Here is a 17,315-nt window from a genome sequence, read left to right as displayed (position 1 = left end):
TATATAATTAAACGTAATGCTTTTACGATATCTTTCTTTATTTTTATTGTTTTTGGTTTGTTAAATGTAACCTGCTCTCGAAGATGGACTTCTTTATTGTACTTCAAACCTGGTGATTCTTTTCTGTGTGTTTTTCATTACTTCCCTCAATATGCCCTTCTTTAAGATATCATGTAGTTCACATAGAGCCTCCATACTGCAAGTATCTGTTTTGTTTGGGGAACAATTTGCCACATGTTGCGAAGTTGAGGAAGAGGAACTTAATGAAGGCCTTTGATGAGGGACCATAAGCCAAAGACCTTATGTAACTAATGTAAGTTTTATAGAAGCACCATCAAGGCACCAAACATAGTAATCTGGTTTTGATGAGCAACAAACTCTGCGTGGATTTGGAGTGATGGTTGTCTTTACAATTAGCCTTCCAGTCATTGAGATCCGACCAGTGAACATTTGGTATAAAAGCCGATCAGGGGCCACCTAGAGATTAAAATGCTTTGTTTTTTGTTTATTTTTGAATGACGACATACCAGTCACCACTATCATTTAAGAGTGGAATAGTTGGCAGAAGCTGCAATTGTAAGGATTATTCCACAAAAGATAAGATAGTGGAACTTCCAGCTTTATGAGTTTGTGCCTCAACGCTTGATGTCGTTTGGATTACAAAATGCAATTTCATTATTTGGCAACAACGTATATCATGTGAGAACCCACTTCGTTATCCCATTAAAACTAGAACAACATGCCCATAAAATTAGATTGAAAATATGAAAGAACTGTTACATGTACAGTTGCACACTGGAGTATGATACTATTATCTTTTCTATTTTGACAAAGCTGGCACACTACACAATAAAAAGTTTTCAACACGGGGAGCCAGTCCTTTGAAGGAAAGAGGCTGCAGCCCTCACATAAGTAAATCCCACGAAGCTGTTCTCAGTCGCAACTGGACTGGAAGCTGGAGAATCTAATAGTGACATGTTCGTCCATCGCTCGTCAAAGTTGGATGTGCAGTGTTTCCCCGCGACTTCTGGGCAGAAGCTTGGGTGGATTTCTCTTGCCTCTAATTTCTTCCAGTTGATTGTTTTGAACCACTTGTGATGCTTTATCTCCTCACTTCCACTAGGCCCACTGCCCAAGCGTTTGTTGGCTTCCTTTTGCAGCAGCTGAAGAAAGACAAAAACGAGGAGTTATTATTCTTAGCTTTCTAGCTTTAACAAACTACAAACACATAAACAAGAATATCTACTAGTGCGCTTCGGCTACACAATAAGCTCCCCAAGAACAGACACGAATGCAACTAAGCTGACAAAGATAACCCATAACAGTGTTGAATTTCACAGGCGTGCTTCAGAAGTCAGAATAAGTTCCAGCAACAGAAATACTACTGCAACTGTCTGTATCCCATCTATTCATAAATACTTCCTACAATATATCCAGTGTCGAATGGTCAAGAACACCACTATCCTAGAATGAACAAGTAGACATGCATGATCCATCAAGCAATGAGACATAATAACATGGTAGTACTGGCATAACAGAATTAAAACTACACTTGAGAACTGACAATTAAGATGAAAAAAATATACCCCTTTCAACAATGAATGAGCTTCACTTGACAAAAAAGAAGGCAGCTTGACTTTATCCTTTATTATCTTCTTTTGAATCTTCTCTCGGTTCCCGCCAATGTAAGGGGGCTGCAAAGGTAACACCCACACAAGCTAATCAAATTATAACACTTAAAATAATACTAAATCTATACACAAAGCCACAAAGGTGAAGGAAAGGTTAAAATTATTGGTAAAATCTTGACAAGCCATCAAAATGTGTAAGAAAATAGCAGCTGATTGGAGAAACTGAAAATTCTCAGCAATCAGAGTAAAAGGCGACAATCAACAAAAGTTTATTACTTTAGTCTTTGACAGTTAACCCAGCTATTTGGAGTTAGGTTCTAAGCAGTAATGCCATACCCAAGCATGATGTTGATTCCCACTCCGTCAAAGTAAGGATACAGTACAGCTCACATACTAATAAATGAAAACTGATACAGCAATACTAACCTTTCCAGTGAGCATCTCAAACAGCAGAATTCCTACACTCCACCAATCTGCGGCTTTGTCATGGCCCTTCCCGAGAAGAATCTCCGGCGCCATATATTCCACTGTACCACACAAAGAGTTTGACCTAGTATTCTCCTCAAATTGCTTCGCCAGTCCAAAATCAGTCAACATGGCCTAAATGAATTTTAAGTTGAGATCAGTGAACATGCCCATAAGCAAACACAGGTAATATCTCAGTTGGAATATGCAAGGAGGGGGCAAGGAAGAACAACTCTTACATGACCTTCAGCATCTAAAAGAACATTTTCTGGTTTTAAATCCCTGTGCATTATGCCATTGGCATGAAGATGGGAGACAGCAGAAACAATCTCTGCAGCATAAATGCGTGCCAGATCTTCCCTGAAATAATAGTTTTAGTAGAATTTCAATAAAAAAATGAAGGATGAATTCATGGAAATAGCATTATCCCAACCACTAAAGAATTTAAAAGTTCAGGTACCTGAAAAGACCTTGGTGATAGAGCTGAAAAAACAAATGGCCCCCATTTACAAAATCCAGCACAAGATACAGTCGGTATTTAGTCTGCAAGACAAGGATAATTTAGCTTTAGTATCTCTATCTCTACTCTTCCATAGCACATAAGAGCTTTTCTTCCACTGCCATTCTCTATATAATATCCAATATTGCCCATGACACTTCCTCAATATATCAAAGTTGACTATTGGGTTCAACTTGAATGGTTTTACACTAGGTTACATTGACACGGGCATGGGTGTCGGTGTCTGACATGGATACGGGGTGTCGGATACGGTGAGCTCTAAGAGATCAACACGGGACACGGCAAATAATTAATTATTTTTTTAATAATTATAAATTAGAAGTGACATAGAAAAACAAAATGAGTTTACAAAGTTCTGGAACTCACAAAGTTAAAAAAACTGAACTATTTTTTCGGCCCAATTTGTTTTTAAAAAGTCTGTCCATAATATAAGAAGGTAGACTTAAGTCTTAAACAATTTAAGTTACAAGCCCAATTAAAAAGCCCACTAGGGCTTAGAAAAAACACCAATCGAGCTTGTCTCTCTCTCCCATCTCCTTCTCCTGCTCGACTGGTGGCTGCTCTCTGCCTCTCTCTCCTGGTCTCTCTCTCCCATCTGCTGCTGGCAACCATCAGGTACGTTATTTGGCATCCATCTCCTGCTCTTTCTCTCCTATCTCCTCTCTTGCTCTCTCTCTCCCATCTATTGCGAATTTCGACGCTTTTAGCCGTGTTGACACGGATACATGTGTCGACACTGTGTTGAAACACATTTTTTTAAGAATATGCCGTGTCCATGTAACCTAGGTTTTACATTTTCACTACTAGCAGACAATGATCTAAGAAAGAATACACATGTTGACTGCTCAATATCATCGGAGGTCCACGCACCCACTATCCCTCAAAATCCTTTATATTTTTTCCCCTTCATCTATCTCTCATAATTTCAAAATAAAGAATATGTGAGCCGCGCGAGCATTTTGCAAGTTGAAATCTATGGATAAAATTAAAACAAAAATAGATAGAAAGGACAAAGTTGGTAGTTGTGAGATAAACATCCTGTTTCTTGCCTTTCTTGGCAACTTCAGCTAATGAAAACAATGGAGACCCTACTATTCTTGACTTCTTTCAGTAAAATGCAAGATTTTCCAACGAAACTTAAATTATTGAGAATTCCAAAACAAAAATCAATTTGTTTACTGAAAGTCATAAATTTTCTGATAGCTAAGACAACTATTTCTTCATTTTTAACATCCTTTTCTTTTAGAAGAACTTCTCAAACTAAAAAATCTATAAAACTGAGAACATTTGAAGTCTCTTAAAGAGTTTAAAAATAAATAAACAGAGAATCATAGTGGACTTCAGTCTTCCATATGAAATATTTTTCAAAATCTTTAAAGATAATTCCAGAATAGTTAATAAAACAGAATAAAGGTCATCCTTACTTGGAATGAGTACTTAAGCTGCACGATGAAAGGGTGATCTACTTTTGTTAAAATGTCCCGCTCAGCTTTCATGTATTCAACATGATTCTTCTCCAATATCTTATCCTTTTCCGCACGACTTTCATTGCATATATTTCAGTAGTGTCTTTCTTTCTCACTTGAAACACTTTTCCAAATGCACCTTGCCCAACAACCTTCAATATTTCAAAATCTTCAAGTCCTATTGCGAAACTCTCAAAGGGATGGTCAGAATGACTGATATGTTTCTGCACCACATCAGTATCTTTAAAAAGGGCATCAACTCGGTTGGATGTCTCTCTATCAACACAGTCCAAGAATTCCAAAGATTCCTCGGTCTCAGTTAAGGGGAGCTTGCTGAGCTTCAACGGTTGGCTCACACAATTTGTTGGACCTACCAAAGAATGTGACCGACTGTAAATAACCACCGGATCATCATAGAAAAAGTCATTGTCAACTTCAACAGTATTTTCATTATCAGCTTCTAATGTGTTCTGAGCAGGCAGAGGACCAAAAACATCAGAAAAGTCAAACTCAATCAATTCTGTTGGAACAGCGTCAGGAGGAACTGCTGAAACAACTAACTGGGTCAAGATGGACTTGCATGTATTGGTCCCATTCAAACCAGATACCCGAGAGGATACCATCTTGACAATTATTGACCAATCAGGCTGTGATACAGATGGTTAAGCAAGTTACTCCTACAGATGAGCCACCCCAAAAGCCAACAAGGCACAGGAAGATGAAGGACTCCTAATAATTGCTTCACACAAATGGAAGTCCACGCGTGCAACAGACAATCCAAGGAACTTGGGGAGTAGGCAGAAAAGGATCCAGAAGAAAAAGTTGTTCTTGTCTCCCGATTTACAGGAAACACTGGATGCCACAGAACGTCTTGAATTCATGAAGATCAAGTTCTCAAAGCTGAAAGTAAATAGTAGCCAATTTGATAAAAGACACAAACACAGTTAAGTAACATTTTATTTTATAAGCATACATTGGTCAACATAACAGAGGGAACTCAAATAGAAAAGAGCACTAAAGACAGATATAACTGCAACATTCAACAAAGTCACTTAGCACAAAACGGCCCCCGGATTTGCTATCTAAAAGTTTTACATACTAACTTGTCCCAAGAGAATGAAACTTCCTCAATTGAAATTATATAACATAATAGGCATACATGCATATACATATCTTAGCAACCTAAAGCGTCCAAGTGAGGCCAAGTGATATAAATTGCGGAAACAACCTTGAAAAGATTGTACCTTTTTGTATGTTTTTTTGAATGTATATGTTTGGATAGGAGAATTCTTATAAATCAATTCTCTAATGCCAATCAAGCTAAAAAAAAAAAAAAAAAAAAAAACTAACTGATTATTATTCAATCAAGGAAGAAAAACAAAGCATAATCCATAATAATAATAATAAATAAACCTGAAATCAACGGATAAAACTTAATAAATAATATGATACCTTTTTAAGGAAAAGCAACTGGGGTCTGGGGATGAAACGTTTTCTCAAGGAAGACAACTGTTTTTTTATATATTGTTTGCGGCGCCACGTAAATAACGGACAACACACACGTGAAACCCTTAGATTTCCAACACGTGTTACAATTGGACGATAGTGATATTTTTTCGAGTCTATTATTATATTGATATTGAGTTGTCATCATGGAAATACAAGGAATATGCTAATTGAGAATACCATCCTACTTCTTTTATACTTGGTATCTAAAAGATATTGAGTGTCTTTAAAAAACAACAACTAAACTAATAACTCTCGAGTTTTTTTCTTTTGGTATAGATATGTATAACTAATTCTAGAGTTGTTGAGCACTTTAAGAATGTCTCTAGGAAATTATAATAGTTCAGTAGAGGGCAACAACACGCTCAATTTCAATCTTAGCATTCATGACTAATGCTTGTGAAAAATCTGCAAATTTTAGATAAATTATTGTAGATGTGTGGGTTTCTACCTACAACCTGATGTTGAGGTTGATGTGTAGTGATTGGTTTGAGAACGGAAGGTACTTACAATTATTAGTGTATCTGTGGGATAATTTTTTTTTGAATAATTAATAAACAAATCCGTTGAGTTTGTAAGAACTAATTATGGTATGACATAACGCCGCATTCGAATTCCAAAAGTAGTGCAGATTGATTAAAGGGCTGAAAAAATTTCAATTAGAATACTCGGCACATTTTGATATCTCTACTAACCTTGACAAAAGTTGCATTCAAGTTTGAACGGTCCATATCCTTTCAATTCTTCTGAATAAGATTGGACAATAAGACATTCTCAAATGAGCTAGTTCTTTCTGAACACGTTGTGTGTTTTTTTCGTTTAATAATGACCTTCAGTTTCATTCCTTCACAAACTCTAGCAATAAAGTCCTCATCATAGAGGTTAAAATAGTCTAGCCCAACAAGCAATTTTAAAAGAATGGTTGTTCACAGCGGTTTTCCTACCATGAGTACACTGGAAGTAGTTCTAGCAAATATATAATCTGTAGCAACACGTCAGGTCAGGCCTTGAATATATTAAAAATAATGAAGTATCATTATATCAAAACCAAAAAGAAACGGTAAGTACCACAAAACTAACCAAAAACAAATCTCAAGCATTTTTTATTCTGACTCCAGGTATCCAATATAAGGGTCTAAGCATACACAGTTGAAACGGCATAAGCTTCAAAGATTTGAGGTCTAAATATTGATTACTGTACAAAAGTTCAGGATGAGTCGAGTTTCTGACGCATGCTAGCACAGTAAGTTCCTGCCATATCTTTAGTGTCCCCTCCCTGTAAGAAAACTGTAATGGTGTTAGAGCTCACTACCACAGATATGACTTTTCTTCCTCCCACACTTCACAACAGTGTGCATTTTGATGAGAAGTTGTGAACCACGTTCCTCCTGAACTTTGATGCCAAGGTATAGTCATTCCCATGCTGAATCCCATTGAAATTAAGTATCTGTCTAGCGATATATCATGTGCTTCATGGGCCGGGGCTTCTTTTTCACATTGTCTATCTATAGTGTTGGGATCTCTGCATCACTATCGCCGTCGTGTTCCATCCCATTGTCTGGGCAAGTATCTTCATGAAGAACCACAGTGTTGATGACTCCAGGTTACTGTAACTGGACATGGTTTTACCATTGAAGTCTGCTTCTCAAGTATATAAACATCATCTTTTGGGATAAAGCACCACTCTGAATCATTGTTTTGACATAGGCAATAGCATATGATACCGCTTCAAGTTGAATCTCTTGTTCATATCTAACACTTTTATGTTCCCTCTTGTAGGGTTTTTACCGATATCTCATGCATGATTCCTACGATATGTATAATTACACTATATGACATGTATAAAATAGAAATGAAAAAGATCGTACTTTGGTCCGCAAACTTTCAATTTGAAGTTCAAGCTTTGATCATAGAGGAAAGATGATGTTGTTTGGCACACTCAAGATCTTCTTCTTCAACTTGTTGGAGTCAAGTTCAACCCACGAGCGGGAGTAACCTTTGTTCGCGAACCAAGAACCGCAACAATGGCTAGGGAGGTTACCACCTATGGAATCTCCACAAATTACTAACTTCTTCTTTAGAAAATGTTGGAGGCCACCATTAAAAGAGAGAGAGCTTTTCTTTGTTGGGATTCCATAGGTGGTAACCTCCCTAGCCATTGTAGGTTCTTGGTTCGTGAACAAAGGTTGTTTCCGCTCAGAAATTGAACTTGACTCAGCTAAGTTGAGAAGAAGAAGATCTCGAGTGTGCCAAGAACATCATCTTCTCCTGTAGATCAAAGCTTGGAACTTCAAATTGAAAGCTATGACCAAAGTACGATATTTTGTTTCCGCTGCGCTATTTTATGCATGTGATATAGTGTAATTATATATATCGTAGTAATCATGCATGAGATATCGGTAAAAACCCTACATTTTTGTTGGGATTATCAATATGTGAGGAGTGGGGGGTCTATTTATAGAGCTCTCCCACCTCCTCAAATATTGGATAGGATAGAGTCATATACTCATCTAATATCAGATAGGATAGAGTCATATACTCATCTAATATCAGATAGGATAGAGTCCTACACTCATCCTAATACCTGGTGGTTATCCTTATCTTGGTGGTTTATCCTTATCATGGTTGGCGTTTATCCACCTTATTTCCAACACCTCCAAATAAGACTGCCAAGGGACGATCACTAAGTGCTATAACCTGCCCTCATCATGTTATTCACCAAAATAGATAAGAACTTATGTTTGGTTGAGCTAGATCCACTCCTTCCAAGTCTTTCTGTTGATTTTATCGTATGGCGTCAAAGTTATCAACACCGAGTTTGATCTTACCATTATACCGAGTTTGATCTTACCCATACATGATGCCTAAACATATATGCATAACAAAAACTGTTAGACATGATGCCTAATCATATTTGCATTACAAAAACTAAATGTAGAAACAGTTGCAGGTAGAGCTATCATTTCATCATCATTAACCAACTTCAACTTGTTACTTGTCCCCATCCTTGAGATGCTTCGGAGCAAAATTGACACCTTTGCTCTGTGACTTTACTCGAACCCTCATAGATTACATCAAGACCTTGTACTTGTACAGCACAGTACACTGAAGAAAGGCAAGCTTAAAATGTTACATAGCATAGCAGCCCGGGTCAAGATGTCATTATCATAGCGTAGTAGGAAACTCATTTTGTTTCCCGCACACTCATATCTACCTAATTTCTGGTACTCATTCCCGAGTTTGGTTATTTGGTTTACACTCATATACTCGATGAACATTTTGAAAGGACTAACAATCCTAAGATCCCCAACATTTTGCAAGAACCAGTGTTATTGTACTCTACTAACATCCTAACAATCTGCAAGCGAGTAGAGTACAATAACACTGGTTCTTGCAAACTGATGATCTACTGGCCAAGCTTAAACTACAAGTGTGTACGTAAAGTATATTAAGGCTAGTATACTTCAACGCAGTCAACAACTACAGTAGTACAATGAGGATTAAACAGAACATGCCCTTTTCAATTAAAAGGTAGAGCTGACGGGAGTCATGTGATTAAACTTGTGTGAAATTAGTTGCCAAGGAATCAGGTGTTTATATGGAAACTGTACATTTATTGAAGATTGCAATGGCTTTTCAATTTTCAATCTTCAAGTTCTGCTGCTTTCTTTATGACGCTTACACCTTGTTCTCTGCTAGCTAAGAAATTCTCAGTGTCTTGAATGCAAGTAAACAATAAAATGTTGTCATACTCTAAGCCAGTTGATACTATTCTATTTCACAATTCTCCTTTGATCCATGGTTAGGGATGCTCGATTTTTAATAAGACAGTGTGATGTGAATTGCTTTAAGGACCTAGCTAGTCATTTAGGTACATATACTCTGCCAAGACAAGCAATACCTCATCCAAAAACTGTATCTAACAAAGTCTCAAAGTTTTTTTGCAAAAAATCCACAATACACCGAGACTCAGTTCTCTCCCTCTTAAAATCCTATGGTTTCACTGAAACCCACATTTCAAAACTCAATACTAACTACCCACCACTTCTCTTTGCCACAATGCCTGTACAAACTTATCGATGGGTAATTATTATTTCGTTATCCGGAATGGAAGCGAATACAATGACCAAAGAAGCACATAGAAATGGAATGATGAAAGTAGCACACGAGAAGGTGAATGGAGTGGATGGAATGGCCGAAGAAGCTAGCCAAGAACATGCACTTATTAGACATGACTTTGGTGAAGGTGGATTGTTTGGCGTATGCAATATGCTATTAGTCAAATGATTTCATAAGCACGAAACTTGAGCTCAATTCCTATGTCACACGATGCAGGGTGCAATGAAAGGATATATCATCATTTCTTCTTGTTGAACTTCTAGCTAGAACTCCTAGAAGGCAGTATTACAATTCTAATTTTACATTGTTGTGTTTACTTTCTATGTAACGAGCATTGTCTCTGATGTACTAAATGCTTAAGTTTAATGGAAGTATTTGGTTTATGCTGTAAACCAACTAACAAATCTACTGTTGAATGTGTTGATGCTTTTTCTTATTTATTTTTAAAGAGATTACTGAGTTGTTGGTGATATCACCAAGTGCTGCTTCTTAAAGTTTTAGAATGGGATGCTGTCGTAGGTTCAGTCTCATGCTTGTTGGATTCCGGCAATCATTTAACATCAATAGGTTGTATTCTTTTGAATTGTGTGACTGGGTGACTGGAATTTTCAATGTTGTGTGTGAAACAAGTTGCCAACATTTAGTTATATATATCTGTTTGTCAGTTAGGTATCAGATGGAAACCATGCTCGATTCTTACTAATACAGTGTTCAATTTCACGCACAATATCTTGTTTCAAGATAGTAGAGAGGATTGCTGAAGCCGTACAGTTACATATATTGTTTGGAGTGGTGTTTTCACCTAATATGGTGAAACAACTAGTATATATTGTTGGAGACAAACTTTGCAAATTGTTATTTTGAATCTCACTTTATAAGGCTCTTTCGCAAACGTTTTGGATGAAGTTGCTACTGTGTATGAATGTTGTGGACGAAAGCGTCAACTCTATCATGTTCCTTTACACCAACTTAATTATTTATAACAGCTTCAGTTTCATCTGATGATTTTGGTTTTTGTGATCCTAATGTAAGAATAACTCTGAACTCCACCCTAGTTTGTCCAGCTTGACTACTTGGTTTCTACTTTCTACATGGTTCATCTCTTCAAAATAACTCTCATTCCATAACAGTTCAGTTCACTAAAAAGAATAAACTTAAAGCAATCGATGAGTGTGCGTTAAATCAGTTGATGATGGTATTATAAACTATAATTAGCACACTGTGTGTCTCTGTCTGCTATATGAACAGAAGCCGCGTTTCTTAATCTTTTACTAGAAACCCTGCTTTACTTGGATGTTGCTGAAAGCTCGTTCCTAGTAATCAGTTGGGTTGGGATTGTCACGCCCTGTGGTAATCAAGTTGATTTAGTAGCAAGACCTATGAGGATATCTGCTAAAACTTTAAGTTCTCAACAGTTTTAGACATCCTGCTAAGATCTGCATTTTCCAAAATATTAGAAGCTGATAAAGGATATACCAGTCTTGGTTACGCATTAATTTTCACTAAAGACTACTAAACCTAAATTCCACATACGTTAGTCTTCAAGTAAAAAATGTCTAGTAAACCGCACAAAGGGAATTGAGAATCGTTACTTCATTCTGAAAAGATAACCAAAATTCATACAAAAAAAGTTTGATCTGATACAAGTAATTCACCTGAACTAAATTCGATACGACAGATAGATACAAACCACAATCCTGCAAGAAATTACTCCATTCACTTGAAATGGGCTGATCTCAACAGTCAAGTCATATACAAAACCAATGTTTCACAAGTCATGGGAATTTTAATGATCTACCTCAGCACAGTACTAATACAACGTGACGGGCTTAAACATTGCCCTAGTTTAGGTGAGAAGCTATCAACGTGTTGCTTGAAAGCTGATGGTAATTTAGAAGAAACTTGAAGTTTATTCTCCAGTGAGCTAAATGGGAGATTATTAGGCCGTTGGATGATCTTAAGTGGACGCAAACAAGCCAAGTGATAATTCATTTGATTGTTGCAAATGGGGAGTTTGCTTGCTTGAACTGTTGCTTCTTTCTCCTTTATAACTGGAGCACCAGGGGGATCCTGTAGTCAACAAAAAATGTACATTGTTTTAGAAAAAGGAACTTGGCATGTAACGTCGGTAAACAAACTTAGAAACCAGAACTGCAAGAGTACCCAAATTCTGTTTAAGTCGTAAGAATAATGTTTAAACAATCTTATCTTTCCAGTTCATAAAAACTAAACTGAAGCAAATTTCTTTGTAATTTAAAAAACCGAGTGTCCACCAGTATGACGAGGATAAGTGGATACTAGAAATTGACAACTAGAAATAAATAAAGAAAGAAAATAAAAGTGATTATTGTTCAGAAGTACTTACTCCGAGCATGAGAAAGCTGAATCCTTGCTTGATAGTATCCTCGTCAAGGTTAATCTCTATAAGTTTCCGCAGATCAGCAAGCGTGCAATCCTTTACCACCTTCAACTTTGTGATGAATTCCCCAGGGCATTCTTTCGAGGGCTCCCATTTCACAAAAACTTGAACTGAGGCAGTAATCATTTCCTCCTCCGGCATACTATTTTCTTTCATGTCTTCTACTGTTTCAAAGGAGATCCGACCTTTCTTGAGCTGGGATTCTACTAAGTTCTGCTCATTCGAAAACTTGAGTGGCGCAAATGGCTCCATTCCTGAGCTTGGAGTTTCCCCAGCGTTGTTTATCGTTACATCAGACAAAACTCGATAGTTATGCCCAAACTCTGGTACAGGAGCAGTCTGAAGAGGCGAGTTTTCCTTCGAAAGTATTTTTACAACTGATTCCTCATTAGGCACTGTTGTGGGTGATGATCGAACATCAGTGAATTCAGCTTTTGTCTTACAAGGTGTAGGGATTCTGATATGTTGAGCAAGCTCCCTGTGGCCCCCACAAAGTTGGAAAATGTTTTGAATTCTTGTTTTTCGTACTGAGGCTGGATCTTTTGTGCTTTCTAGGTTATCCATTAATCCAAGACCCACCCCACTCTGCTCCAACTTTCCAACACTACAATAGTCAGGCCTTTCAATGCTTCCAGTATAAGGCTTCCTTATCTGTATATTCTGAGGACTGACAACAGAATCTTTATTGATATTCAAATGGGCACCAGCATCAGCTATTTTCCTACTGAAGTGTACAGAAGATTCTTCCACTACTTCTTTCTTCACTTCTATGTCTTCTGCATCGTCTTTGTCTTGTCCTTCCTCGTCTTCCTCAAATACTGTGCTCAAGTATACCTTCTCTGTAAATTTTGGAGCAATCATATCACCATCTTCTTCAACTTCCGTATCGGTCAAATGATGAGACAGCCCATCAAGACTGCCATAAGTTTTATGTTGTGAAACACCCTTGTCCACCTGTTTCACCTCATGAACGACCAAGGGTTGCTGGTCCCCCATATCCAAATCCATTGACTTTTCCATCCCTTGATCTGCATCTGCATAGAGTTCCAGCAGTCTTTTTGCAAATCCACTACCCTCTACTTCTCGCACTTTGTCATGTCCAGTTTTATCCCTTGACTGCTGTAGCTCAGTTTCCAGTTCCTCTAACCGCCTCCTCAATAACTCAAGCTCCTTCTGCTGCTGCAAGATCTTCTCCTCCATTCGCCTCTTCCCCATTTCAACAAACTCATCTGCCATTTTCTGACACTCTTGTAACTTCTTCTCTAATTCAAGTTTCAGAATCTTTTCCCTTTCTTTGACCTTCAGGTTGATCTCCTCTTCACTCTCAACTGGTTTCCTCCTTTCCATCAGCTCAAGCTTAGCCCTTAGTGCTGCTACTTCTTCTTCTTTCTTCATAAGCTCCTTGTGGGCTTCATTACGTTCCTTTTCCCTGTGTCTATTCTCCATCTGTAACTTTATAATAAATTGGTCCATGGCAGCAATCCTTGAACCCAAAATCACAGAAGAACCATCCTCTGAACCTATTTTATCCTTGTTTGGTGTATGACCACCACGAACAATGCACTTCGCTTTTGCCCCATATTCAAGAGTGGAAATAGTCTTGTGCATTTCCTTGGGATCTGGACTGGCACACAATATCATCAATATTTTTGATTTGTCGTCTTCAAAGGAGTCCTACAGACGGAAAATGAAATTAGAGGAATAATTCTTAAATGAATGCCCTAATTTGCTACACTGCGGAGAAGAAATGGGAGTTACCTGCAGCAGCATAGTTAATTTGCTATCTCTGAATGGAACATGAGAATCTCCATTTGCTATGGACTCAACCACTCTCTTCAGCGCTATATTTCCTTGGTTGATCTTTGCTGTCTGTAGTTACATTAGATTAGTGTCATACTGCCAAACAAAAACATCGAAACTAACATCATCTACGCTGTTCCAGCTACAAGACACAATATTTTTACCTGCATTTTTGCCTCAAATCCAACTTGGCCAGCTTGCTCAATATTTTCAGAACCAGCCATGTCGACAAGCATCAGTCGACCTCCTACTGTAGGGACATCCAGAATTATCTGCAATATATCGGATGTCAAGTCAATCTAACAGAAATGTTTTCAAGTAGACGGATGTCAAGTCAATCTAACAGAAATGATTTCAAGTAGAACCAAAAACGGATAGATCAATGTCAGAATGACCAACCATGCAGTGGCTTCTTGAGCTCCTATCGTTGCAAAGCGTACTTTTTACAATCCTCCGCTTCTCCACTTTTGCCACTTCTCTTGATATTTTACCAGCTTCATTTCCAGAGATAAAAGTTGCATTCTTTGCTTTCTTTCCCATCACTTCAAGTCTTACCTACAAGGAAAATATATAGTATAAGACACCATACCAGAATCTAAGCTCCTATGAACATAGCAAACTTGAATACTAAAGCGCAAAAGTTAAGCTCAAACAATAATGTAAAGAAGTGCGACTTCCAGGAGAAAATAACAAAGTTTTCTCAATCATCTTAGCAAAGTCTGATCCAGTTACTAGAAATAATTTAACAAGTATGGGGAATAGAACCACATTCGATGATACAGTAAATAAATTCCACAGTGTCGACGATAACTTACTGATCAAGTGAAAAGGTTCATATAAAACTATAACACATCGAACTTTGTCAAAGATAATTGAATTGTTTCAATCCGTTTGAGCAGAACCCTTTAATAATCTACCATCTTTTCTCTAAATAGAAGAAAGCTCTCAACACCAACATTACAAAAACTTTTTTGTTCTTGAAAGTTGTAACAATGATGTGCAAAAAGCTACAAAAGAAGGAAACCATATCTTGATAGAAAAAACAAATTTTACCATGATACTTTGCTTAACTACCACAGCAACAGAATAGGATCGAACTAATTTCTTGAATGCCGCTCTGGAACAGTTATTATATATTATTTGGAACTAGGATTAGGGACTCTTACACAAGCCATCACATGTTACGCACCTAACCTTCTATAACTTTTAATCTTCAATCACCAGAGGTTATCATGAGCATTTTAACAAAGTTAGTAGTACTTAATATTACCTAATTACAAAAGCTGATAGCATAGACATTCCATTCCCACAAAATAAAGATCCCACTCACACCTAGTGATAAACCACTTGTAAAAAGTACTAACTACTAACACTGCTACTTACTAAGGGAGCCCTATTTATTCATGTTAACTTTTTCTCCTACACAACCAATCATGTTATGCACTTTTCATTCTCTAACTTCCCAACTTGTTGACTATCTCCCGAATTGTTATGATGAGCACCACTTTCACAAAATATCTCCTACTTTGTGCTTTTAAGATTGTCCATCAATATAATATTAAATGTAATGCTTTTGATGTAATATTCCATTCACGCAACTGGTACTACTATTTTCGTCTATGTTTGCACTTAGTGCATAACTACCTAATCCGTGTGTCTGGCCTAAGTTAACTCTACAATCATTTTCCCACAACTGGTATAACTATTTTTTCAATTGGTTTTCTTATGATCGAATCAACACACAACTACAAACTTCATAATTAATAGACCCATTACATTCAAGAACACAACAACAAACTAGCAAAGATCAAGAAAAGTAATTACCTTCGATGCATTGCCTTTGGGCCAGCCAAAACCTAATCCACCCCCACTATTATTCGACAAAAGATCATAAATCTCCTCATTATAAATCTCCAAAACAGACACTTGAACAAACGACCCAAGCCCAATATGCACACCATCCATCTCATTTTCATCACCCAAAATATCTTTCAAAGCTCTATAAACAATTCCAGGTTGCTTTACACACCCAAACATAGTATGACTCTTTCCTGAACCAGTTGGCCCATACATCATAATAGTACATTTCTCCCCCAACTTCACACCACTTATTCTAGACTTAATAAATTTTTCATAAAACATATCAAGATCTTCATCTCTAGATACAGAAACACCATCAAGGCTAAAATCCCTATACCCAATTTCAGTTCTGACCCTAATACTACACCGGTCAGAAGATATGTTCAAGGCTGAAATGGGCTTTTCTTTCTGGTCAGGGTAATCTCGTATACGGCCTACAACTTCGACAGGGTGTTCGGTTAACGCAGTTTCTTTAAGTGCTGGATTTGGTGATGGGTGTGTGCTTTTTGCTGAGTTAAAGTGTAAACGATGTTTAGATTGTGGTGTTCTTGATGGGGTTGTTGTAGAATGTAGAGACTTTGGTGTTGTTGTTGGTGTTTGTGTTGGTGCCATTGGAAGAAGATTTCAAGAAAAGGGTCAAGTCAAGTTTTCTTGATGATTTACAGACAAGAATGTTGAGTTTGAGAAGAAGAAGAAGAAGAAGAATGAGGATTGAGAAAGAAAGATGGAATGAAGAAGGAAAGTGGTGTTTGTGAATGCTGAATTGAAAGTGAGAGAGAAAAGAGGAAAGATTTTGGAGGATATTTGAAATTTTAAAAAATGAAATATAGCCGTTTAGGTTTTGTAACGACTATATTTGGCAAGAGTGTAAAGATGGTGATGATTATTTTGTACTACGCTCCTTATGGAACTTTTCTCGTGATTTTTAATTTGGTGTAATGATGGGGTTTGAAAATGTTAATCAACGGTTATAAATTGATCATCAGATTTATTAGTGAGTGACAGTGGCAGCACTAGTAGTGGATCTGTGTGGCATGTGTCAAACTCTGGTTTTGACTTAACAAGAATTGAACAATTTTTTGACTCAAAACACAACACTACACTCTTTTTATGCATTTATAGAGTCCAATGGTGCATCCGCCTTTATCTCCAAAATGGGTCATAAAATAGTGTTTTGAGGATGGGGTCAAAATTGTTCATATGTTGGGAAATATTCGGACCAAACCCCACCCGAACAAGTTGTCTGTTTTTAAACTTTTTGTACCAAATTTAAAATTTAAAAAAAAAAAAAAATAATAATAAATGTTACAAATGGGACTCGAACCAGAAAACAATGGTCTTGGGCTATCTATTTTCCACCATGCCAATTTCACAAGAACTGAAAGTTAATACAAATTTAAAATTAATTTTATTTTACATTCCACACACAAAATATAAGGGTCTTCTATGTTTTACAAATCACGTCATTTCAATTATCGTGGAATGCAACGATCAATAACCCTCTCTATATATGGAGAGTTATATTGAGA

The 17,315-nt window shown here is 37.1% G+C and overlaps 2 protein-coding genes across 5 annotated transcripts; both read right to left on the bottom strand.

The window, feature by feature from the left end:
* Positions 1 to 730: 730 nt before the first annotated feature.
* On the bottom strand, positions 731 to 5,666 carry LOC147490339 (serine/threonine-protein kinase AtPK2/AtPK19-like). Of its 2 annotated transcripts, XM_086571862.1 has the most exons (7): positions 5,535 to 5,666; positions 4,041 to 4,982; positions 2,557 to 2,639; positions 2,336 to 2,456; positions 2,058 to 2,231; positions 1,587 to 1,694; positions 731 to 1,163 (listed from the first exon to the last, which is right to left on the bottom strand). In XM_086571862.1, the coding sequence occupies exons 2-7, from the start codon at positions 4,110 to 4,112 to the stop codon at positions 861 to 863; spliced, it is 861 nt and encodes a 286-aa protein (XP_086427988.1). In that variant the 5' UTR covers positions 4,113 to 4,982; positions 5,535 to 5,666; the 3' UTR covers positions 731 to 860. The 2 variants fall into 2 exon arrangements, with proteins under 2 accessions (XP_086427988.1, XP_086427989.1); XM_086571863.1 differs by lacking the exon at positions 5,535 to 5,666 and having other exon boundaries at positions 4,041 to 5,448.
* A 5,619-nt stretch (positions 5,667 to 11,285) lies between these two features.
* Positions 11,286 to 16,778, bottom strand: LOC147490338 (kinesin-like protein KIN-10A). 3 transcript variants are annotated; one of them, XM_086573203.1, is made up of 6 exons: positions 15,751 to 16,778; positions 14,326 to 14,481; positions 14,091 to 14,198; positions 13,885 to 13,995; positions 12,073 to 13,800; positions 11,286 to 11,777 (listed from the first exon to the last, which is right to left on the bottom strand). In XM_086573203.1, the coding sequence occupies exons 1-6, from the start codon at positions 16,396 to 16,398 to the stop codon at positions 11,502 to 11,504; spliced, it is 3,027 nt and encodes a 1,008-aa protein (XP_086429329.1). In that variant the 5' UTR covers positions 16,399 to 16,778; the 3' UTR covers positions 11,286 to 11,501. The 3 variants fall into 3 exon arrangements, with proteins under 3 accessions (XP_086429329.1, XP_086429331.1, XP_086429330.1); XM_086573205.1 differs by lacking the exon at positions 15,751 to 16,778 and adding an exon at positions 15,197 to 15,276; XM_086573204.1 differs by lacking the exon at positions 15,751 to 16,778 and adding an exon at positions 14,980 to 15,164.
* Between the last annotated feature and the right edge of the window lie 537 nt (positions 16,779 to 17,315).

The sequence above is a fragment of the Coptis chinensis genome, chromosome 7 (assembly GCF_015680905.1).
Source record: "Coptis chinensis isolate HL-2020 chromosome 7, ASM1568090v1, whole genome shotgun sequence".
In the NCBI taxonomy this organism is placed as follows: domain Eukaryota; kingdom Viridiplantae; phylum Streptophyta; class Magnoliopsida; order Ranunculales; family Ranunculaceae; genus Coptis; species Coptis chinensis.
Note: the sequence above shows the minus strand (reverse complement) of the source record. Positions and strands in the feature narration are given on the sequence as shown.